The sequence below is a fragment of the Mercurialis annua genome, linkage group LG1-X (genome assembly GCF_937616625.2).
Source record: "Mercurialis annua linkage group LG1-X, ddMerAnnu1.2, whole genome shotgun sequence".
Lineage (NCBI taxonomy): Eukaryota > Viridiplantae > Streptophyta > Magnoliopsida > Malpighiales > Euphorbiaceae > Mercurialis > Mercurialis annua.
This window is the reverse complement of record NC_065570.1, coordinates 33326924-33353479: the sequence shown is the minus strand read 5'-3', so window position 1 is coordinate 33353479 and position 26556 is coordinate 33326924. Positions and strand designations below refer to the sequence as shown.

Sequence of the window (26556 nt, the reverse complement as noted above, 5' to 3'; positions counted from 1 at the left end):
TACAAAAGTTACGAAACAAATCCAAACGTTTTACCTTTTTAGCGATTTAAGCCAAACGTTTACAAACGTTACGAAACAAATCCAAATGCTTCACCTTTTTAGCGATTTAAGCCAAATGTTTACAAATGTTACGAAACAAATCCAAATGTTTCACCTTTTTAGCAATTTAGTTACAAAAAAAATCCAAATGTTTCACCTTTTTAGCGATTTAAACCAAACGTTTACAACGGAAACTACCCTACCTGTTGGCTTTGACATGCGGGAGTATGAAAATTCTATGTATGCATCGGGCTTTGTCAGAAATTACACTTTATGCGAGGACGTAGTCAAGTCTCTTTTGAACTTAATATCTGAAAATAAAGAACATGGCTTGGAAAAGTCTGTTTTAACGGTGTTGGTTAGTAATGAAAAGGAGAAACTGAAATCTGAGATGCAGAATATTTCGATAGAGGAATTATTTAATAGTTATTCCTTGATGGGTAAACCTGCTCATTATGAGACAGTTGAAGAAAGGCAAGGTTTTGAGCAACATCAAGATACGATTATCAGAGATGCAAACCGCAGACTGTTAACTAGCTCAGCACATATTGGTTTTGATAACGACAAAGGAACAATTCAGCAGCAGGTCTTCTCCACCGTTCAGTCGGGCTCACCATCAGGAAGGCGTTGCAGCAGTACATAGGATAACGAGCAGTTGCAGGTCAGGGTAAAGGGCACTATTCCAGATTCTTCAGTTCAGCAAGCTAAGATAAATGGGACGGATAACGTAGAGGGAGTTCAGTCCTCTAGTATGCGTCGACCACTTAAAAAAATTGATTACTTGGGCATCATGCACTCATTCTCAATAAGTCAATTCGAGAAGGAAAATTAAATCTCTGATGAGGATATTGCTAACATGAATCAGAAAAACCAAACTGTTTGTAATACCCCAAAATATTTAATTAGCTAATTGGACCACGTGTCCAGTTTTGATTCACCAGAGTGGCGATATCAGAAGAATTTCTGAAAAGATAAAGTAAATAAGTTTCAAGTAGGTCGGTTTTGAGAAATTAACTATGAGAAAATTAAGGTTAAAAATTTCAATTCTAAAGTTAGAATTGGAATTAAGAGGAAAAATGTCAAGAAAAGTCCAAAATAAAGTACAGGGACCAAAGTGGTAATTTAGCCACTTTATGTCGAAAATGAAAATATTAGATTTTGACGGGAAAGTGTTAATATCGAGCTTCGTATTATTTATCGGATATAAATAATACGTAACAGTAATAATTTAAGAGTTTATCGATTTAGTTATGGACTAAATCGTACAAAAGAAAAGTTTAAAGGATAAATGATAGTAAACAAAAAGAACAAGGACTAAAGTGGCATTTTAGCCAAGAAATATAAGAAAAAGAAATATGAATTAGAGAGCAGAAGGAAGGATCGAGAGATATGAGAAAACCTTCGACGATACCGTCGTTTCGCCGCCGTTTCGCCGTTCGACGTCCGATTCGAGCGATTTTCGCGGCGATTTCTTCAGAATCGAATCCTCTATCAATCCCGAGCATCAAATCAAGGTAAATATTTCGAAAATTGGTGATAAATTCGAATATATATGGCTGTTATAGTGAGATTGAGTTTTAGGATTAAATTTGACGTTTTAGGATTAAATTCTTATTATAGCGTTTTAATGAAAACCGAGATGCGGGTTTTGTATAGTTGAATGTATAGCACGTCGGGATGGATGAAAAACCCCGGAAAACGACTTTCCGGGGGGCTGTCACGAGTGTGCGTTCGCACACATTGAGTGTGCGTTCGCACACTCCCTGAGTTTTAGGGTGTGCGTTCGCACACTACCCTAAACTTGGCAGATTCAAAATCACAACGGTCAGTTTATAGATTTGCCTCTTAGGAACGCGTCTGTCAAATTTCAGCTCGATCCAACGGTTCAATTGGGAGAGATCGTCGTTTTACTAAACAGTGTCAGTGTGCAGGCAGCACCTGCACATTGCCTTGAAAACTCCTTAAAACTTCATCGGAATGAAACTAAACCCTAAAACTTAAAAGTATTATACTTATAGGAATACGAGATTCACGTCTAATCATTAAATGTTAATTATTTATCAGACGTGTCAGCGAGCAGAGAGGTCAGTAGACGTGGGATAGCGAGGGCATATCATTTCATCGACCATATTTGTGATTGGATTGCGGTCACTGTGAGTTGCACTTTACTTTCGTGTATTATATATTAAAGTTATTTTATATAGATATATATACTGTTTATACGCATCGCATTACCTATAATTGATTGAAATGTTATATGTTTACTTAATTTCTATATACGAGAACTAGTATGCGATCCGAAGAAACTAGCTACCTATTGGGTGTCAATAGGCTGTGTGATCACCAGTATTGAGTCAGTCTAGTGTGTTTGCATTTGAGAAATGATGTGACACAGCTGGGAGCTGATGATGATTATGAAATTTACGATTGGGTATATGATTTTGATACGAGTGAGCACTCGGCTACGGTGTAGTCTGGAGTCCCCGTATCTAGTGGCTGGGCCACCAGCGAGTTGGACTCGCAATTGATATTTACGATTGGGTGGAATGATATATGATTATTCGAGAGATGTGTCGCATGCTAGGATATTAGTTTCGTACGGATCAAATACCTGTTTATATGTTTTATATTATTGTTTTATTGAGATGCGATGCTATGTTTTTATAATAATACCGTTAGTAAACTGCGAACTCACTCAGTATTTTCCCAAATACTGACCCCTCACCTTTGATGTTTTCAGGTGCTTAGTATATGGACCTAGCTAGAGGCCAATTTTGAAGTCCAGAAGTCAGCTGTGTATGTTTAGTTTCTGACTTCTGTGAATGCTGCAGTAGTGGTCCCGCGTTGACAGAGTCGTAGCCTAGACAGCAGTGCATTTTTGATTGTGCATTTCACTTGCTGTCTTGTTTATATGTTTTGATAGGCTACGTATAACATGATTGTTCACGGCACCAGATGTCGGTGATAAGCTTGAGACACTAACTGATGTATGTAGTACCGTGAGGCCAGTTCGTACAGGGTACGGTAACTAGAGCCCGCGAGGTTTTAAACAGTTAGTGTATATACTTGGTTATATGTTATATATGAGTATTTGCTTCCGTTGTTTGTTATTATTTATTATTTATTTATTAATTGCGAAAAATTAATTGTGGTTTGAGGCTTGCTACGGGTTCCGGAGCTACCACTCCCGTTCCCTAGCGCCGGTTGCGGCTCAATATTTTGGGTCGTGACAATGTTGGTATCAGAGCAGTTGGTCCAGTTACCACTGCAAGTTTGTTTTAGTGTTTGTTTGAGAGCAGTTGGTCTAGTTACCACTGCCAGTTGTGTCTGAATGTCTGTTTGACTTTGAATACTCTGTCAGTAAGTAAACCTAGGAACTACTGCAGCAAGAGAGTCAAACCTTAGTTGTTTGCATTTGATTGATATGTGCATTATTAGTAAGTTCCATAAAGCGTGCGAACCGAGATGGTTAAATGGAGAAGTGATGAATATCTGTGTATATGAGCGGATAAGGCAACTAAGTGTTTATTACTTGTGTAAGGGGTATTCAGTGATTACGTATTTGCGAATTACGTACAGATTGATTGAATGTTAAATGTTTATAGCACTTTATAAGTTGATATGGAAGTTAAGAGAGGAAAAAGGGGCTCAGATGGTCAGTGACATTAGGAATTGTTTCTTTTTAGCATGTCTGGACAAAATGGAGCTCAGCTACATGCTGCAGAGAAACAGGAGGAAGCGCCTCCTATATATCAGAATGGATTTCATAACGAAGTAGGCGGACCATCTGGAATCCACCAGAATGGATTCCACATAGATATTGGGAGATCATCTGAGATATATCAGGATGGTTTCATGTCAGTATCAGAAATTGGTAGTTCTTCTAGGGTTAGGGGTAGAACTCACTCGCTTGAAATGGAACACAGTGAGGAAAGTGAGGAAGATCCCGAGGAAAATCCAGAGGAGGATCTAGAGGAAGAATCAGAAGAAGTTCCTCAAGAGGAGGACTTTAAAGAAGAAGAGTTATCAGATGAGTCAGATGTCGAGGAATATCGGAGTGAACATTTCTAATCAAATGTGCGGAGATACTGCAATTTGCGAGAGGATACAGAGATAGCTAAAGGTCAGGGACATGTGATTTTGAATCAGGTTAGGAGGCAGATGCGCTCCTTCTCTAGGGGAATGCTACCAGTGGAACTGTATTCCATTGACTGTTTATGTATGGTCGAAGTAATTCCAGATCTTGATGAAGATAATGAGATAATCAACCGTAGTTATGTGAAGGGATTAGGACCAGAGTTTGATGAGCTATATGAGCATGTTCACGAGCATTTTGGGACGCCCACTATAATGGCTCGTAGGATCAAGGCTGGCCGCGAGTGGGATGGCAATCCTGTTCAACCCTACTTTTTCAGACGTGCGTTCTACCCAGATTATACTAGTCGATCCTCTGGTATTAGGACTAACCCCCACTCCGTGCATAGAGGCGGAGGCAACTCCAGTAGAAGAGTTAGGGGTCGATAGACAGGCGTAGCTATTAGGAAACCTAGTGCCCCACATTAGACAACCCCGGTATTAAATGATTAATATGCTTTGTGTAATTGTGTTTACGTGTTGCATTATGGTGTATATATGCTGCATTGCATAACAGAGCATAGCAATTAAGGGTATGCCTATAGGATAATACCTTCGATAGCTAGAACATAGAGGAAGCGATGTTAATAAATACGCGACTAATAAAAGAATATATGAACATAATTTACAAAAGCAATAACATAATAAACACCATATAATACATTTATCGTGAACGTAATTCCTGTATTACGTTCTAGAAGTTGTGAAGAAAGAGATGGGTTACCAACAGGGAATCGATGTGAAACATCGGTACCTGCGTTTGTATAGGACATGGTACAGAGTGCTAAAGAAGTGGTTGTGGTGATTACAGCAGTAGAAAATGTTGAATTAAATTAAGTTGTCGGAGATATGGAGAAAGGATTGATGTGATAGGAGAATAGTCAGGAAAATGACAGAAGGTGACAGCAATACAAAAATTTAAAATATACTCAATAAGTATAAAGAAAGCCGTTGACAGTCGCAGAGTGTACAATCTGGAATAAACTTATGTTTTATGGAAAGTATGAAGAATTTTTAAGATTTTTCAAGTTACAATTGTGCTCAGACATCGCATGTGACATTGCATAATCATGATAGGAATGCATAAAAGAATGATTTTCAAAATTTTAGATCATGCATCATATCTTTACAATGATAAAGAAAAATGCGATTTTGAGCAACTCTTTGGTGATGAGAGATGTCATCACTCTGAGCTACAATTGTACTAATGATTTCAAACGATTTATGAAAAGTGATTTAAAAGAGCTGGCCAGCCAAAGAATGTCTTGAAATCTTTTGTTAGTAAGTGAACTCAGATGTGAAACTCTGCGACGGATAATAAAATGTTCTTAGTAAATAAGAATAAAATTTAAAAGCAAATCCCAATAACAGAATAAAGCCATGTTAATGATAATTGTAATAAAGCTAGTAAAGCTAAAGGAGAATGTGAATAAGGAGTTATCGCCAGAGTGTATACGCAGTTAAGCTACGATACACTGGCAATATCTAAAGATACAGTATTTATCCTTATGACAGAATAAAGGATGAAATGACAGAGAGTCATATTAAACGAAAGAAATACAACGAAAACGCAAGAATGAAGAATATAATGAATATCATTATGTTGAGATAAATAATACTGCGATCGAGAGTCATATCGGAGGAGAGAAATTAAAAGTATAAAAGACGATAATATGAATGATGAACATCAAGTGATATTTTAAGGATATATAACCTTATTAATATCAGTGTTTGAAGATACAGAAGTAGAAGGAGAAGGAATACGAAACGACGAAGAAGATAATCTTATAAGACGTGAAAGTTTGGAATTAGATAGATCAAAAGATAAGTGATGCTAATTAACTGATATTAGGTGAAGTCGCTAATATCAGCATTAAGAGTTATAAGTTGTGTTAATAGAAAAGAGAAGAGTTAAGTTATGAAACTCTAGTATAAGGAGAAAAGCACACGTATAGGTATACATGTCAGTATATATAAGAATAATGGATAAGATGAAAGAAAGTATAATGAAGGGACTCATATACCCTTAAGATTTAGTAAGATGAATAAAGAAGTGGAAAGTTCTAGAGATACGTCAGAAAGATTATCAGAGTGGAACAGCATTAATGGAGCTATTATAAATAAAGGAAGAACGTAATGAATACAGTAATTAAAGGACAAGATGATACTTCATTACTATTGGACCGATAGGAGTGAATTGTATCTAAGAAACCACGGTATCATATTAGTACAGAGAAAGTAAGTTGTTTAAAAGATAATTAGAATCTTGACATAAATGCTGAAAAAGCATAAGGTGTATAGGACGACAAGTCGGAACTATTCCCTAATTTTGGGAGTTACAAAGTCAATTACAATCTAAAATGTTAAGAATAGTCGGAAAACACTTCAAGAAGGAGATGAAGGACATAATAAGATAAGCTGAGGAACGGTTATAATCAATATTAAGATAGTATATTAACGAGCAAAAGTAAAGTCGTAGAGTTAATTGAGAATAAGAAACTGAAGTGTAAGATAAAAGAGAAAGTTGTTTATACAGTAAGGAAGAATAACGATAAAGAAAGTAAATAAGTTATTAAGGATTTAGTGAATTTGTTAAAGATTAAAGGTAAAAATGAAGTTAAGCGAAGGCTAACTAACGATAAGGATTCTTGAAATAGTTAAATGTTAAAGAAATATATAAGATTCTTACGAGATCATCATGAAAAAGGAATGGTAACGCAAAGGTAAGATAGATTTGACTGGAAAGTCAATAAAAGACTCGAGACGTACCTCAAAAGGGTAATGAGAGGGAAGTGAAAAGGATAAGAATACGAATAGTATTAGTAATAAGGGCAACTGTACAAGCTATATAACCGAAAGTAACGTGAAAGGAAACGTTTAAGACAATGGTAAAGGATGAAGGATCACGACCAACAGAACGACTTGAAGTTCACGATAATTTAAAAAGAGCAAGGGAAAAAGAGATTGAAGATAGTAAAAGATGTAGTAGGCTCAACTACGTTAAGAAACAAGTGAATGTGTTAGACTTGGAGCAAGATGAAAGAGATTGGTAGATTAGGAACGAAGTGCCAGATAATGATAAAAAGGAGTAAGAAATGACGAGGACCCGCTAGGAAAGAAAAGCGACAACTACAGACGATAGTAAAGATCATAACCGTAAATTATGATTACAAGAGAAAATACTCATAGGGAGTATGAATAAGGTAAGTACATCATTAAAGATGTAACTGACACGTCGTGACTAGTCACATACAGAGGAGACAAGTAGCGACCCGATAACGATTAAGAATGAAACAGTAGACTGGGAAAGTATCAAGTGAGGATTAATCGACGCTAATGAGGAACAGAAGAAAGATCACAATCAGTAATAAGTATAAAGTTATAGCTGTGTATGGAAAGCTACGAGTCATGTAAGAGAAAAAGCTACAACTAAAACGTACTAATGAACACTGAAGAAAGTGTAAGGACAGTATAAGGTCTTAACAAGTTTTATGAAAATTCGAGGACGAATTTTTATAAGGGGGGAAGAATGTAATACCCCAAAATATTTAATTAGCTAATTGGACCACGTGTCCAGTTTTGATTCACCAGAGTGGCGATATCAGAAGAATTTCTGAAAAGATAAAGTAAATAAGTTTCAAGTAGGTCGGTTTTGAGAAATTAACTATGAGAAAATTAAGGTTACAAATTTCAATTCTAAAGTTAGAATTGGAATTAAGAGGAAAAATGTCAAGAAAAGTCCAAAATAAAGTACAGGGACCAAAGTGGTAATTTAGCCACTTTATGTCGGAAATGAAAATATTAGATTTTGACGGGAAAGTGTTAATATCGAGCTTCGTATTATTTATCGGATATAAATAATACGTAACAGTAATAATTTAAGAGTTTATCGATTTAGTTATGGACTAAATCGTACAAAAGAAAAGTTTAAAGGATAAATGATAGTAAACAAAAAGAACAAGGACTAAAGTGGCATTTTAGCCAAGAAATATAAGAAAAAGAAATATGAATTAGAGAGCAGAAGGAAGGATCGAGAGATATGAGAAAACCTTCGACGATACCGTCGTTTCGCCGCCGTTTCGCCGTTCGACGTCCGATTCGAGCGATTTTCGCGGCGATTTCTTCAGAATCGAATCCTCTATCAATCCCGAGCATCAAATCAAGGTAAATATTTCGAAAATTGGTGATAAATTCGAATATATATGGCTGTTTTAGTGAGATTGAGTTTTAGGATTAAATTTGACGTTTTAGGATTAAATTCTTATTATAGCGTTTTAATGAAAACCGAGATGCGGGTTTTGTATAGTTGAATGTATAGCACGTCGGGATGGATGAAAAACCCCGGAAAACGACTTTCCGGGGGGCTGTCACGAGTGTGCGTTCGCACACATTGAGTGTGCGTTCGCACACTCCCTGAGTTTTAGGGTGTGCGTTCGCACACTACCCTAAACTTGGCAGATTCAAAATTCCAACGGTCAGTTTATAGATTTGCCTCTTAGGAACGCGTCTGTCAAATTTCAGCTCGATCCAACGGTTCAATTGGGAGAGATCGTCGTTTTACTAAACAGTGTCAGTGTGCAGGCAGCACCTGCACATTGCCTTGAAAACTCCTTAAAACTTCATCGGAATGAAACTAAACCCTAAAACTTAAAAGTATTATACTTATTGGAATACGAGATTCACGTCTAATCATTAAATGTTAATTATTTATCAGACGTGTCAGCGAGCAGAGAGGTCAGTAGACGTGGGATAGCGAGGGCATATCATTTCATCGACCATATTTGTGATTGGATAGCGGTCACTGTGAGTTGCACTTTACTTTCGTGTATTATATATTAAAGTTATTTTATATAGATATATATACTGTTTATGCGCATCGCATTACCTATAATTGATTGAAATGTTATATGTTTACTTAATTTCTATATACGAGAACTAGTATGCGATCCGAAGAAACTAGCTACCTATTGGGTGTCAATAGGCTGTGTGATCACCAGTATTGAGTCAGTCTAGTGTGTTTGCATTTGAGAAATGATGTGACACAGCTGGGAGCTGATGATGATTATGAAATTTACGATTGGGTATATGATTTTGATACGAGTGAGCACTCGGCTACGGTATAGTCTGGAGTCCCCGTATCTAGTGGCTGGGCCACCAGCGAGTTGGACTCGCAATTGATATTTACGATTGGGTGGAATGATATATGATTATTCGAGAGATGTGTCGCATGCTAGGATATTAGTTTCGTACGGATCAAATACCTGTTTATATGTTTTATATTATTGTTTTATTGAGATGCGATGCTATGTTTTTATAATAATACCGTTAGTAAACTGCGAACTCACTCAGTATTTTCCCAAATACCGACCCCTCACCTTTGATGTTTTCAGGTGCTTAGTATATGGACCTAGCTAGAGGCCAATTTTGAAGTCCAGAAGTCAGCTGTGTATGTTTAGTTTCTGACTTCTGTGAATGCTGCAGTAGTGGTCCCGCGTTGACAGAGTCGTAGCCTAGACAGCAGTGCATTTTTGATTGTACATTTCACTTGTTGTCTTGTTTATATGTTTTGATAGGCTACGTATAACATGATTGTTCACGGCACCAGATGCCGGTGATAAGCTTGAGACACTAACTGATGTATGTAGTACCGCGAGGCCAGTTCGTACAGGGTACGGTAACTAGAGCCCGCGAGGTTTTAAACAGTTAGTGTATATACTTGGTTATATGTTATATATGAGTATTTGCTTCCGTTGTTTGTTATTATTTATTTATTTATTTATTAATTGCGAAAAATTAATTGTGGTTTGAGGCTTGCTACGGGTTCCGGAGCTACCACTCCCGTTCCCTAGCGCCGGTTGCGGCTCAATATTTTGGGTCGTGACACTGTTACAGAAGAGAATGCAGGTTCTGCTCTTGAAAAAGAAGTTCAAACGACGTGGCGTATTGGGTTTGATCTACACTACTAAAAAACTGTGTTTTACCGACGGATTTTAGCGACGGATTCAAAATCCGTCGCTAATTTTTTTTACCGACGGATTTAGCGACGGATTTGAAATCCGTCGCTAAATTGTCATTTAAATTGGCGGGAGTGTTCCCGCCAACTTTAGCGACGGAAAATCCGTCGCTAAAGTTGGCGGGAACACTCCCGCCAATTATTGTTGATGTATTTAGCGACAGATTTCAAATCCGTCGCAAAATCAGTTTTTAGCGACGGATTTTAGCGACGGATTTAAATCCGTCGCTAATTACCGACGGATTTTAGCGACGGATTTAAATCCGTCACTAATTACCAAAAAATAAAAAAATCGTAAAAAAATTATTAAATTAAATAAATTTTTTATTAAAAAATTATTTAGAAAAATAGTTATTAAAGAAAAAATAATTATTATTTTTTAAATTATATATAATATTATTTAAATATAACATAAATATATATATTGAAAATATTGTTATTTATTTATTCATTAATAATTATTTAAAATAACTATTAATTATAAAAAATAATTATATTAAAATGTGGGAGGAAGTATTTGTCATTTTTAGTTACATTTAAATATAAATATACATATATATATAACAAGAAGCTGAGCTGGTTCAGGTGGAGATACGCGCGGGAGAACTTCAAAGTTAAAGAGCAATGAGTGGGAGCAGTGGGAAGGATGGGTGACCTACTGGGAAGTTTGTAAAAATTGCGAGTGGGTGATGGAGGCAACGGATGGGTAACCGACGGCGACGGGGGACGGGTGGGGGACGGAGGTTGACGGAGTGTGACGGGTGTGTGACCGATTAAATAATAATAATTTATTTTACGATTTATTTTTTTATTATTTTTTGGTAATTAGTGACGGATTTAAATCCGTCGCTAAAATCCGTCGGTAATTAGCGACGGATTTAAATCTGTCGCTAAAATCCGTCGGCAATTTCTGAAAAATCCGTCGCCAAATTTTTTGGTCCGTCGCCAAAAATTTAGCGACGAGGATTTTGCCGACGGATTGAATCCGTCGGGAAATCCGTCGGGAAACGTTTTCCCGACGGATTTCATGCTTTTAGCGACGGAAAAATCCGTCGCTAAAAGCAAACATTTTAGTAGTGCTAGGTGTCTTCAGAGAAGAAACAAAGGCAGCAACATTACAAGATTTGACAGAGAGGTTGATTGGGAATCTTAAGCATGCCCGAACTCTCTGATTTTCCAAGGGTTTTTTTGTCTCTTTTATGTCATTATCGCCGTGTTTTGTATCATAGAATTGTAGAGGGGATCTTTCGTTTAATATGAAACAGCTTTTTATTCGAAAAATGGTCTCTGCACATAATTTATCTTTTATTGGCTTGGTGGAATCTAAAAAAGAACTCATCGATGAATTTCTTGTTAGGAAAATATGGCCTAATCTAGATTTTTCTTTTGATTTTGTTCCTTTTATTGGTGCTTCGGGTGGTTTGTTGCTCATTTGGAATAAGGTATTATTGAATAATTTTTCTGTTTCGAAGGGTGCTAGATGGATTTGTATGGATTTTGCTCATAATAATGCCTTGTATCGTCATGTCCTTATTTGTGCTAGTAACGTGACATATGATAGATCTTTATTATGGCATGAATTGAACCACCTTATGGGTTTTATGGGTATCATTTTTTCTAGTGGTGACTTTAATGAAACCATGGCTCATGAAGAAAGGTTGAATAGTACGGGTTTTACTGCATTGATGCTAGCTTTGCGTGATTTTGTCAACAACTGTGAATTGCTGGATCTACCTCTGCAAGGAAGGCTTTTCACTTGGCAAAACTCTTACTCCAAATCTCGCATAGATAGATGTTTGATTTCGGCAACTGCATGTCCTTTGTGGCCGAATATGACCTTATCTACTCTGCCGAGTGGCCAATCGGACCATGTTCCTATTTGTTTCCGCTCTGAAAATGGCATAGATTGGGGTCTAAAACCGTTTAGTTCGGTTGATGCTTCGTGGGATCATGATGCTTTTGGTGGTTTTGTCAATGACAGTTGGAGTTTGGTCTATGAAAATTCTCATAATCTTGTGTAGAGGCTTAGAGAATTACGACAAAAAATTAAAGTTTGGAATGTGGAAGTTTTTGGTGATCAAGCTAAGAAAGTCAAGGACCTTTTGCAAAAAAATCCATCCACATGATATTGCCGCAGAGAGCAATTTGAAGAGGAGAAGACCGAGTATGGCAATCTTAAATTAGCTCTGTGGGAGGCAGAGAAAAGGGTGGAATCTCTTTTGATTCAGAAATCAAGGCTTAAGTGGAATTTAGAGGATGATAAGAACACGAAGTTTTTTCACAGCATAGCTTCGAATCACTATAGAAACAATTACATTGCTTCTATTCTGGTGGATGGGATTATTTATACTGAGCCTCAGGATATCTGTTTTCATATCAGAGAGTTTTACTATAAACTCTATAGTCGGCAGGATACAACCGATTTTGTCATCTCTGTTTTAAACTTTGCAACACTCAACACTGTGTAGGGGGATTTTTTGGTTAAATCTTTTGAGGAGACCGAAGTCTTCCATGCTCTTTGTTCCTGTGGTATAAAAAAAGCACCGGGTCCGGATGGTTTTAATTTCTATTTCTATAGAAAAGCATGGCCAGTGATAAAAAAGGCTATCATGGAATTGTTTGACAATTTCCAGCGTTTTAATATTTTACCCAAAGGCATTAATTCGTCTTTTGTGGTTTTGATTCCTAAAGTAGAAGGTTCAACCAATATACAAGATTACCGTCTGATTATCCTTGTCAACGGTATATATAAACCGCTTTCTAAGGTGCTTTCTCGAAGACATGCACCATTGCTCTCTTGTGTGATTTCAGCCAATCAACATGCCTTTTTGAAAGGTAGAAGTATCTTAGAATGCTCTACTATTGCGAATGAGCTGATCCATGTGGCAACTCGGCGAAAGGAAAAATTACTTGTTCTCAAGCTTGATTTCCAAAAGGCTTTTGACAATATAGGTTGGGATTATTTGCTATCTCTTATGAGTTGCATGAATTTTCCAGAGAAGTGGATTAAATGGATGTCTTGCTGCTTGTTTTCGGGTTCTACGTTTGTGCTTGTGAATGGTAGTCCTGCTGACCCAATTCCCCTTAGGAGAGGTGTTCATCAAGGAGATCCAATATCACCTTATTTATTTCACTTTGCGGTTGAGGGTTTGAAACGACTCTTGAACAAATCGGAAGAGTTAGGATTCACTTGAGGTTTTGTCTTTCCAGAGAACCATGACCCTTTATCTCTGTTGTAGTTTGCAGATGACACCATTTTGTATATGCCTTATGATGTTGAGAAGCTTAGAAATTGACTCGTATCCTTCACTGTTTGGAACTGATATCGGGTCTTCAAATTAATTTTCATAAAAGCTCTATTATGGGAAATAATTGTGAATGAGGATGATTTGTTGAATGCGGTGCAGATTGTTGGGTGCAAAGTTGATTATTTTCCTATTAAATATCTAGGGCTTCCTCTCTCGAACAGGACGCTCTCTACTTGCTCTTGGCATCCAGTGGTTGAACGATTCAAATCTCGTATGGCTTTGTGGAAAGGTTCTCTATTATCTCCGGCTGGAAGGTTAGTTATCATTAAATCAGTTCTTTTTGGTGTGCCTGTCTATTCATGTCGTTATTCAATATGCCGGGATCAGTTTAAAACAAATTAGAGTCGTATATGATTCGTTTTTTATGGAAGGGAGATATTTCTTCTAGGGTGTTGTCTAAGGTCTCTTGAAAATCTATTTGCCAAGACTTTAAAGATGGAGGTTTGGGTATTCATAATCTTAAAGTAAGAAATCAAAACTTACATATTAAATGGGTATGGAAGGTGAGAATTAACAATAGAGAATCGCTTTGGTATAATACTATCTCAAGTTGTTCAAACATCACGAATTGGAACTCGTTGTTTAATGGTGATGTTAAAAAAATGTCCTTCATTTGGAAAGGAATAAAAAAGGTTTGTTGTACTGAAAATCGTGCTTGGAGAATTTTTATTAACACTTTAAATACAATGTTGGAGATGTGTGTTCAATTTCCCATTGGAATGACAATTGGAGTGGTTTGGGTCCTCTCTGTTTTTTGCTACCGCGTCTTTATAATCTTTCGAATCAAAAACAAGCAACTATTGGTGTGGTTTGGAGAGAATGATGGAGATGGAGAAGAAGGTTAAGAGGAGCCGAGTTTGTTTTATTAGACGATTTACTGTCAATTGCTATTCCTCAGAATTTAGGACAAGTTGATAATATTTGGTGGAATATAGGATCTAAATCTTATATTGCAAGATCTATGGTTCATTTTTTAGCAGTAATACCCCAAAATATTTTAGGATAATTAAATCATGCCACGTGTCGGGATTTCCGATAAATTAAATTAAGGACAATTTAATTTAATTATATCGGGAATTTAGAATAAATTTTAATAAGTCAATTAGCGGGATTTGACTTCGAAAATTAATATAAAATAAATTATATATCCCGTGACGGAAATTATTTCGCCAAAGTCCGTGAAATAATTTATAGTATTTATGGTAAAAGTTTCGAATCGATCGGAAATCGTTTAAATTTTGGACGCGGATAGATTTTGGACTAAATTGAAAATTTTGAAAAGTTTCAAGGACCAAAGCGTACTTTAGCCATACATATATATGAAATGAAAAGTGAAGGATCCAGAACCCTCACTCTCAGATCATTTTTTCATTTCATCGACGAAAGTTACGGTTCATCGCTCGGTTTCCGACGTTCTATAACTCGAAACAAACGTATTTCAGTGGCGAATCACGGTAAGCTTGACGTTTTAACTATTGGATGGATAAATTTCTTGATATATCGAGTTAAAGTTTTAGACCACGAAACGATTTTATCTTTTTATTGATTACAGGATTGAGTTTGGATGTTTTGAATTTAGATTGAACGTTTTGGATGCGTTTGGAGCGGTTTTACACCTAAAAACACGTCGGAATTGATTCTCGGGCAAAGCCCGTGGCTGTGCGTCGCAGAGCTAGACTGTGCGAACGCACAGTCGAGAGACTGTGCGAACGCACAGTCGGGCGACTCTGCGAACACACAGTTTGCCGCGACTGTGCGAACGCACAGTCATACTGTGCGGGCTTTGCCTAGACTGTGCGAACGCACAGTCATACTGTGCGGGCGAACAGTCCCCTGTGCAGCCGCACAGGTGGACTTACGCACGCACAGTAATTTCGCTGATCGACCTATTTCGATTAATTTTTGTACACGCATATCAAGACTTGAGATCAATTAGTACTCGATTAATTATCAACTAATTTGAGACGTTAATCTAAAGAGGTTAAACTAGAATCAAGCTAGAGATGATATTCGATCCGTAAACGAGTTAGATATCGTTTATCGGAATATACACGTGAGAAGCATGACGGTTAATTAGTATAATATATCGTGTCTCGAGTCTAGAGTCGATCTTAGAGTAGGATTCTAATACGAGTCAAATGTTTTGAAATTTACTTTAGATCCGGCGAGGTAAGAAGCAGCTGGACCAGGAGCTCAGGAAGCTTGACGTTTCTAAGCCGACGCATTTTTGGATAAGCGTTTTCTGTGAGTTTATACAAGTTTACTTTTAATGTATTTACTCAAGCAATTATTTTATATTGCTTTACGTTTGTTTGAATGTTTATAATGCGAAATCTTTATATGAATTGCATATACGCTTGGTTTGAAACCAGTATTGATTTGATGGAACGTGCTACCTATTGAGCGGCAATAGGACAGTGTGATCACCAGTTTTGATTTGATACAGCTGTGAATACGGTTAAGAACACGAATTTCAAAGTTGGATATACGAATGCGACACGAGAGTGAACTCGGTTACAGTGTAACCTGAGCCCCGTATCTAGTAGGTTGGACCTACCAGTGGGTTGGACCCACCATTGGAATTAAGAGATTTGTCGCGACTGACGTGGTTGAGAGTGAATACTCTCGGGTTGGACTATTGGGGTTTCAATCGGATCTTGTACTTGGCTGCATATGATTGAATATTGTTTTATGTTTTATTTGAATACTTATTAGTAAACATATGAACTCACTCAGTATATTCCCATATACTGACCCCTCACATATTTCCTTTCAGGTGATAGACGCTTTTGAAGCAACGGACTTCTATCCTACTTCGAGAAGTCTGTATTTTTGAAGTATGTAAAGAAACAATACTTTACTTCTAGAGCTGCAGTAGATAGGAGTTTGTGCCTTTGTTATATCAAAGGTTGCCTGTAATTAGTACTTTGATGCTTTCAAACTTATGTTTGTATATATGATGCTTGCTGCGTTTTATCGTTTAGCATGCCAGAAGATGATAAGTATTCTTGGCATGTTCCTTGCATGACACGTGTATGAGTATGTCATGCATAGCGAATGATATTTGAAAAAAATTATTTTACGTTTTAAGGCTTGCTATGGGTTTCGGAGCAACCGCTCCCATTCCCTAGTGCCGGTCTCGGCCCATGAGATTGGGTCGTGACATTAGCTGGGAATGAAACCGTGGTTTCGAGTTTCAATCGCTTTCCTTCAATGGATGATGGTCGAGTTTTATACGCTGCTGCTGATTCGAATATAGGGGCTGCTACTATTCAGATTTTGAGTACTGCTGTCAATGCTCGAATTCTGGATGACACTACTGCTGGTTTGAGGATTAAGACAGCTGATATGGATGGTTTTGCTGCTGGAAATGGTGATGGAGATGCCGTTGACGCTGCTGATGAAGGTAATAATAGTGTTGCTACTATTGTTTGAATCTTGGGGACTGCTACTGGTTTAATGAATAATGCAGCTGCTATGGTCGGGTTTGCTACTGGAAATGGTGAGGGAAATGTTGTTGATGCTGATGATGGAGGAAATAATAGAATTGTTGCTGCTGGAAACGATGGTGACACTGCTGCCGACGCGATAAGGAATAGGGACGACACTGCTGCTGTTGGGCGTGTTAACTCTAGTGCTGGAATTGTTGCTTTGGTCTCACGACAAAGGAATTTTTAATCAATTTCTAACAAGATACAGTTTGCACAACGCCTTTTATGTCGGTGTGGAATTCAAAAGCTCCGCCACGAGTTAAGTTTTTCATTTGGTTAGCCATGCAGAATCGAGTTACTTCACTTGATTTCTAGGCACGTCGGTCAATTATCTCTGTGGATGATTCTATTTGTTTACTTTGTGGAGTGGTGGAGACGCGGGACCATATTTTCATCCATTGTGACTTTGTCAGAGATGTTTGGTGTACTAGTTTGCGCAAGATATACATAGTTTGGATTTTCCCTTCTTCGTTTGTGGATTTCATGCATCAATGAAAATATATTATTTCGAGAGGTAATTATTGTCATCTGTGGGGGATTTTATGGTTTCTAGTTGTCTGGGAAATTTGGAAATGAAAGATTAATAGAGTGTTTCAAAACATGCTGCAGGATGAGGAGAGTGTTATTTTTAACTGCTTCAACAAAGCAGTTTTTCTTTTTAAACTTTGTAATAGGGAGTTTTCTTATTCAGGCATGGATTTCTATCGAAATCCCATTTGTATTCTCCTTTCGGGGTGTTGATTTTTTAGGCCTTTCTCTTGGCCGTAGCCTCTAGTGCGCCACCTTGAGTGTGCCACTTCTTGTGCGAAGGCTTTGAACTGGTCCTTTGCCACTCCTTGTGCTTAATATACATAAAATTCATCAAAAAACAAAATCCAAACGTTACGCCTTTTTAGCAATTTAAGCCAAACGTTTAAAAACGTTATGAAACAAATCCAAACGTTTCACCTTTTTAGCGATTTAAGCCAAATGTTTACCTACGCTACGAAACAAAACCAAACCATTAAAACGTTATGAAACAAAACCAAACGTTTAAAATGTTACGAAACAAATCTAAACGTTTAATATTTTGAGCGATTTAAGACAAACCATTACAAACGTTACGAAAAAAACCAAGCGTTTCACCTATTTAGCAATTTAAGCCAAACGTTTAGAAACGTTACAAAACAAATCCAAGCGTTTCACCTTTTTAGCAATTTAAGCCAAACGTTTACACACGTTCTGAAACAAATCCTAGGGTTTCACATTTTTAGGAATTTAAGCCAAATGTTTACAACGTTACAAAACAAATCCAAGCGTTTCACCTTTATTAGCAATTTAACCCAAACGTTTACAAACGTTACAAAACAAATCCAAACATTTCACCTTTTTAGCGATTTAAGCCGAACGTTTACAAACGTTACGAAGCAAAACCAAACGTTTCACCTTTTTAGCAATTTAAGCCAAAAGTTTACAAACGTTACGAAACAAATCCAAACGTTTCCACTTTTTAGCGATTTAAGCCAAACGTTTCACCAGTTTAGCGATTTATGCCAAACGTTTAAAAACATTACGAAACAAATCCAAATGTTTCACCTTTTTAGCGATTTATGCCAAACGTTTACAAATGTTATGAAACAAATCCAAATATTTCACCTTTTTAGCGATTTATGCCAAACGTTTAAAAACATTACGAAATAAATCCAAACGTTTCACCTTTTTAGCGATTGAAGCCAAATGTTTACAAACGTTACGAAACAAATCCAAATGTTTCCCATTTTTAGTAACCTAAACCAAACGTTTACAAATGTTAAGAAACAAAAACAAAGCGTTTCACCTTATTAGCAATTTAAGCCCAACGTTTACAAACGTAACGAAACAAATCCAAGCGTTTCCCCTTTTTAGCAATTTAAGCCAAACGTTTACAAACGTTATAAAACAAATCCAAGCGTTTCACCTTTTTAGCTATTTAAGCCAAACGTTTACAAACGTTACGAAACAAATCCAAACATTTCTCATTTTTAGCGATTTGAGCCAAACATTTACAAACTGTACAAAACAAATCCAAACATTTCACCTTTTTAGCAATTTAAGCCAGACGTTTACAAACGCTACGAAACAAATCCAAACGTTTCACCTTTTTACCAATATAAGCCAAACATTTACAAACGTTACAAAACAAATCCAAGCGTTTCACCTTTTTAGAAATTTAAGCCAAACGTTGACAAACGTCATGAAACAAATCCAAGCGTTTCACCTTTTTACAAATTTAAGCCAAACGTTTACAAACGTTACGAAACAAAAACCAAACATTTCACCTTTTTAGCAATTTAAGCCAAATGTTTACAAACGCTACGAAACAAAAACTAAGCGTTTCCCCTTTTTAGCAATTTAAGCCAAACGTTTACAAACGTTACGAAACAAATCCAAGTGTTTCACCTTTTTAGCAATTTAAGCCAAACGTTTTCAAACGTCACGAAACAAATCCAAATATTTCACCTTTTTAGCAATTTAACTCGAACGTTTACAAACGTTACTAAACAAAACCAAGCGTTTCACACTTTTACCGATTATAGCGATTTAAGCAAAACGTTACGAAACAAATTCAAACGTTTCCCCATTATAGCGATTTAAGAAAAACGTTTAAAACGTTACGAAACAAATCCAATCGTTTCACCTTTTTAGTGATTTAAGCCAAACGTTTACAAACATTACGAAACAAATCCAAACGTTTCACCTTTTTAGCTATTGAAGCCAAACGTTTACAAACGTTCCTAAACAAATCCAAACGTTTTGCCTTTTTAGTAAATTAAGCCAAACATTTAAAAACGTTACGAAACAAATCCAAACATTTCACCTTTTTAGCGATTTAAGCCAAACTTTTACCTACGTTACGAAACAAAACAAATTCATATTTTTAGCGATTTAAGCCAAACCTTTACAAAGGTTATGAAATAAAACCAAGCGTTTAACCTTTTTAGCAATTTAAGCCAAACGTTTACAAACGTTAACAAATCCATGCGTTTCACCTTTTTCGCAATTTAAGCCAAACATTTACAAATGTTCTGAAACAAATCCAAGCGTTTCACATTTTTAGGATTTTAAGGCAAACTTTTACAAACATTACAAAACAAATCCAAGCGATTCACCTTTTTAGCTATTTAAGGCGAAAGTTTACAAACGTTATGAAACAAAATAAAACATTTCCTTTTTTTAGAAATTTAAGCCAAACGTTTACAAAAGTTTCCACTTTTTAGCGATTTACGCCAAACGTTTAAAACGTTACGAAACAAATCAAAACGTTTCACCTTTTTAACGATTTATGCCAAACGTTACGAAATAAATCCAAGAGTTTCACCTTTTTAGCGATTGAAGCCAAACGTTTACAAACATTGTGAAACAAATCCAAACGTTTCCCATTTTTAGTAATTTAAGCCAAACGTTGCAAATGCTACGAAACAAAAACCAAACGTTTCACCTTTTTAGAAATTTAAGCCAAATGTTTACAAACGCTACGAAACAAAAACCAAGCGCTTCCCCTTTTTAGCAATTTAAGCCAAACGTTTACAAACATTACGAAAAAAATCCAAGGGTTTCACCTTTTTAGAAATTTAAGCCAAACGTTTACAAACGTTACGAAACAAATCCAAGTCTTTCACCTTTTTAGCAATTTAAGCCAAACATTTACAAACGTTACGAAACAAACCCAAACATTTCACCTTTTTAGCAATTTAAGTCAAACGTTTACAAACGTTACAGAACAAATTCAAACGTTTACAAATGGTACTAAACAAAACCAAACGTCTCACGTTTTTAGTGATTTAAGCCAAATGTTTACAAACGTTACGAAACAAAACCAAACATTTCAATTTTTTAGCGATTTACGCCATATGTTTATCAACGTTACGAAACAAATCCAAACGTTTCAATTTTTTAGCGATTTAAGTAAAACGTTTACAAACGTTACGAAAACAAATCCAAACGTTTTACCTTTTTAGCGATTTAAGCCAAACGTTTACAAACGTTACGAAACAAAACCAAATGTTTCACCTTTTTAGCTATTTAAGCAAAACTTTTACAAACGTTACGAAACAAAACCCAAGGTTTAAAACTTTACGAAAGAAATCCAAACGTTACAAAACAACAACAAATGTTTCCCCATTTTTGTGATTTAAGCCAAACGTTTATAAAAATTACAAAAAAAAACAAACGTTTGTAAACGTTACGAAACCAATCCAAAAGGTTCACATATTTACTGATTGAAGCTAAACGTTTACAAACGTTACGAAATAAATCCAAACATTTCAAAACAAATCCAAACGTTTAAAACATTACGAAACAAATCCAAATGTTTCACATTTTTAGAAATTTAAGCCAAACGTTTACAAACGTTACGAAACAAATCTAAACATTTTATCTTTTTAGCGATTTAAGCCAAACGTTTACAAATGTTACAAAACAAATCCAAAACGTTTCCCCTTTTTAGCGATTTAAGCCGAACGGTTACAAACGCTACGGAACAAATCCAAAAGTTTCACTTTTTTAGCGATTTAAGCCGAACGTTTACAAACGTTACGAAACAAATCCAAAAGTTTCACCTTTTTAGCGATTTAAGCCTAACGTTTACAAAAGTTTATCAAATCTAAGCGTGTCACCTTTTTAGCAATTTAAACAAAACGTTTACAAACGTTACGAAAAAATCCAAACGTTTCACCTTTTCATCGATTTTAACCAAATGTTAACAAAGGATATGAAACAAAACAAAACGTTTCAGCTTTTTAACAATTTAACCGAAACTTTTACAAAGGTTACGAAACAAATCCAAACGTGTCACCGTTTATAGCAATTTAAGCCAAATGTTTACAAACGTTACGAAACAAATCCAAACGTTTCACCTTTTTAGCGATTTAAGCCAAACGTTTAGAAACGTTACGAAAAAATACAAACGTTTCACATTTTTAGCGAGTTAAGCAGAACGTTTACAAACGTTCCGAAACAAAACCAAACGTTTATAATGTTACGAAACAAATCCAAACGTTTCACCTTTTTAGCAATTTAAGCCAAACGTTTACAAATGTTTTGAAACAAATCCAAGCATTTAACTATTTTTAGCAATTTAAGCCAAACGTTTTAGCGATTTAAGCAAAACGTTTACAAACGTTACAAAACAAATCCAAACGTTTCCCCTTTTTAGCTATTTAAACCAAACGTTTACAAACGTTACAAAAAAATCCAAACGTTTTGCTTTTTTAGCAATTTAAGCCAAAGGTTTACAAACGTTACGAAACAAATCCAAACGTTTCACCTTTTCAGCGATTTAAGCCAAATGATTACAATTGTTACGAAAAACAACAAATGTTTTAAATGTTACGAAAGAAATCCAAACGTTTCACATTTTTATTGATTTAAGCCAAACGCTTACAAATGTAACGAAACAAATCCAAGTGTTTCACCTTTTTAGCAATTTAAGCAAAAGGTTTACAAACATTCTGAAACGAATTCAAGCGTTTCACCTCTTTACCAATTTAGGCCAAACGTTTACAAACGTTACTAAACAAATCTAAATGTTTCACCTTTTTAGCGATTTAAGACGAACGTTTGCAAACGTTACGAAACAAAACCAAACATTTCACCTTTTTACCAATTTAAGCCAAACTTTTACAAACGTTACGAAGCAAATCCAAACGGTTCTGCATTTTAGCGATTTAAGCCAAACGTTTCAAACGTTGCGATACAAACCCAAACATTTCACCTTCTTATCGGTTTATGCCAAACATTTACAAACGTTACGAAAACAATCCAAACATTTCACCTTTTTAGCGATTGAAGCCAAACATTTACAAACGTTACGAAACAAATCCAAACGTTTCACCTTTTTAGCTATTTAAGCCAAGCGTTTACAGACATTACGAAACAAATCCAAACGTTTAACCTTTTTAGCAATTTAAACAAAACGTTTAAAACGTTACGAAACAAATCCAAACGTTTCATATTTTTAGCAATTTAAGCCAAACGTTTACAAACGTTACGAAACAAATCTAAAAGATTCACCTTATTAGCGATTTAAGCCGAACGTTTTGCAAACGTTACAAAACAAAACAAAACGTTTCACCTTTTTTGCGATTTAAACCAACCATTTTCAAACATTACGGAACAAATCCAAACGTTTCACCTCTTTAATGATTAAGCCAAACGTTTACAAAGGTTATAAAACAAAACCAAACGTTTCACCTCTTTAATGATTAAGCCAAACGTTAACAAGGTTACAAAACTAATCCAAACGTGTCACCTTTTAGCAGTTTAAGTAAAACGTTTACAAACGTTACGAAATAAATCAAAACGTTTCCCCTTTTTAACGATTTAAGCCAAACATTTACAAACGTTTCACATTGTTAGCGATTTAAGCCGAACATTTACAAATGTTACGAAACAAAACCGAACTTTAAAACATTACGAAACAAATCCAAACGTTTCACCTTTTTAGCAGTTTGAGCCAAACGTTTACAAACGTTACGAAACAAATCAAGGCATTTCACCTTTTTAGCAATTTAAGCCAAATGTTTAGAAATGTAACGAAATTTCAAATGTTTCACTTTTTTAGCGATTGAAGCCAAACGTTTACAAACGTTACGAAACAAATCCAAACATTTAACCTTTTTAGCGATTTAAGCTAAACGTTTACAAACGTCACGAAACAAATCCAAACCTTTCGCCTTTTAAGCAAATTAAGCCAAACGTTTACAAACGTTACGTAACAAATCCAAATGTTTCCCCTTTTTAGCGATTTAAGCAAAAGGTTTACAAATGTTACAAAACAAAACTAAATATTTAAAACGTTACGAAAAAAATCCAAGCGTTTCACATTTTTAGCGATTTCAGCCAAACCTTACAAACGTTTCGAAACAAAACCAAGCGTTTCACCTTTTTAGCAAATTAAGCCAAACGTTTAAAAACGATACGAAACAAATTCAAGTGTTTCACTTTTTTAGCAATTTAAGCCAAACGTTTACAAACGTTCTAAAACAAATTAAAGTGTTTCACCTTTTTATGAATTTAAGCAAAACATTTACAAACGTTACGAAACAAATCCAAGCGTTTCACCTTTTTAGCAATTTAACCCAAACGTTTATAAACGCTACGAAACAAATCCAAATGTTTCACCTTTTCAACGATTTAAGTTAAACGTTTACAAACGTTACGAAACAAATCCAAACGTTTCACCGTTTTAGCGATATAAGCCAAACATTTAAAAACGTTACGTAATAAACCCAAACGTTTCACCTTTTTAGTGATTTAAGCCAAACATTTACAAAATGTTACGAAATAAATCCAAACGTTTCACCTTTTTAATCAATTTAACGCAAATGTTTACAAACGTTACGAAACAAATCCAAACATTTCACCTTTTAAGCGATTTAAGCTAAACGTTACGAAACAAATCCAAACGTTTCACCTTTTCAACGATTTAAGTTAAACGTTTACAAACGTTACGAAACAAATCCAATCTTTCACCTTTTTAGTAATTTAAGCCAAACGTTACGGAACAAATCCAAGCGTTTCACCTTTTTAGCAATTTAAGCCAACTGTTTACAAACGTTACGAAATAAATCCAAACGTTTCACCTTTTTAGCGATTTAAGCTGAACATTTACAAATGTAACGAAACAAAACCAAACATTTCACCTTTTTGGCAATTTAAGACAAACGTTACGAAACAAATCCAAACGTTTCACCTTTTTAGCGCTTTAAGCCAAACGTTTAATCTTATTAGCGATTTAAGCCAAACGTTACGAAACAAATCCAAACGTTTCACCTTTTTAGCGATTTAAGCCATACGTTTACAAACGATACGAAACTAATCCAAATGTTACGAAAGAAAACCTAATGTTTACACAAGTTAGGAAACAAATCCAAGCCTTTCACTTATTTAGCAATTTAAGCCAAACGTTTACAAACGTTACGAAATAAATCCAAACATTTCTCCTTTTGAGGAATTTTAACCAAAACGTGTAATGTTACGAAGCAAATCCAAATGTTTCACCTTTTTAGCAATTTACGCCGAACGTTTACAAACGTTACAAAGCAAAACCGAACGTTTCACCTTTTTAGCAATATAAGCCAAACGTTTACAAACATTACAAAACAAATCTAAACGTTTCATCATTTTAGTGATTTAAGCAAAACGCTTAAAACGTTACGAAACAAATCTAAACGTTTCACCTTTTTAGCTATTGAAGCTAAACGTTTACAAACGTTACAAAACAAATCCAAACGCTTACAAACGTTACAAAACAAATCCAAATGTTTCACATATTTAGCAATTTAAGCCAAACGTTTACAAATGTTACGAATCAAAACCAAGCTTTTGACCTTTTTAGCAATTTAAGCCAAACATTTACAAACGTAACGAAACAAATCCAAGTGTTTCACCTTTTTAGCAATTTAAGACAAACGTTTACATAAGTTACGAAACAAATCCAAGCGTTTCACGTTTTCAGCAATTTAAGCCAAAGTTTTACAAACGGTATGAAACAAGTCCAAACGTTTTAGCGATTTAAGCCAAACGTTTGCAAATGTTACGAAACAAATCAAAACGTTTCACCTTTTTAGCAATTTAAACCAAACATTTACAAACGTTACGAAACAAATCCAAACGTTTCACACATTTAGCAATTTAAGCCAAACGCTTACAAATGTTACGAAACAAAACCAAGCGTTTCACCTTTTCAATAATTTAAGCCAAACATTTACAAATATTACGAAATAAATCCAAGCGTTTCACCTTTTCAGCAATTGAAGCCAAACGTTTACAAATATTACGAAACAAATCCAAACGTTTCACCTTTTTAACGATTTAAGCCGAACGTTTACAAACGCTACGAAACAAATCCAAACGATTTCCCTTTTTAGTAATCTAAGCCAAACGTTTACAAACACTACGAAAAAAATCAAATCGTTTCACCGTTTTAGCGATTTAAGCCAAACGTTGACAAACATTACGAACCAAATCCAAACGTTTCCCCTTTTCATCGATTTAAGCCAAACGTTTACAAACGTTACGAAACAAATTCAAGCATTTCACCTTTTCAGCGATTGAAGCCAAACATTTACAAACGTTACGAAACAAATCCAAACATTTCACCTTTTCAGCGATTTAAGCCAAACGTTGACAAACGTTACGAAAAAAATCAAAACATTTCACTTATATAGCGATTTAAGCCAAACGTTTACAAACGTTACGAAACAAATCCAAACGTTTCCTCTTTTTAGCGATTTAAGCGAAACGTTTACAAACTTTACGAAACAAATCCAAACGTTTAACCTTTTTAGCGATTTAAGCCAAACGTTTACAAACGATACGAAACAAATCCAAATATTTCACCTTTTCTGCGATTTAAGCCAAACGTTTACAAACGTTACCAAAACAAATCCAAGCGTTTCACCTTTTTAATAATTTAAGCCAAACGTTTACAAAGGTTAGGAAACAAATCCAAAAGTTTCACCTTTTTGCGATATACGCCAAACATTTACAAACGTTACGAAACAAATCCATACATTTCACCTTTTTAGCAATTTAAGCCAAACGTTTACAA

At 35.5% G+C, this 26556-nt stretch overlaps 1 protein-coding gene across 1 annotated transcript; it reads left to right on the top strand.

The window, feature by feature from the left end:
• The first annotated feature begins 11466 nt into the window (after window positions 1-11466).
• LOC126668347 (uncharacterized) lies at window positions 11467-12654 on the top strand. The gene is made up of 2 exons (XM_050361554.1): window positions 11467-12203; window positions 12324-12654. The coding sequence occupies exons 1-2, from the start codon at window positions 11467-11469 to the stop codon at window positions 12652-12654; spliced, it is 1068 nt and encodes a 355-aa protein (XP_050217511.1).
• The last annotated feature ends 13902 nt before the right edge of the window (window positions 12655-26556 follow it).

Coding starts and splice junctions, on each gene's coding strand:
- LOC126668347 (XM_050361554.1), top strand. CDS start 11,467: ATGGTCTCTGCACATAATTTATCTTTTATTGGCTTGGTGGAATCTAAA. Junction 12,204..12,323: donor GAAAATTCTCATAATCTTGT/GTAGAGGCTTAG, acceptor ATATTGCCGCAG/AGAGCAATTTGAAGAGGAGA.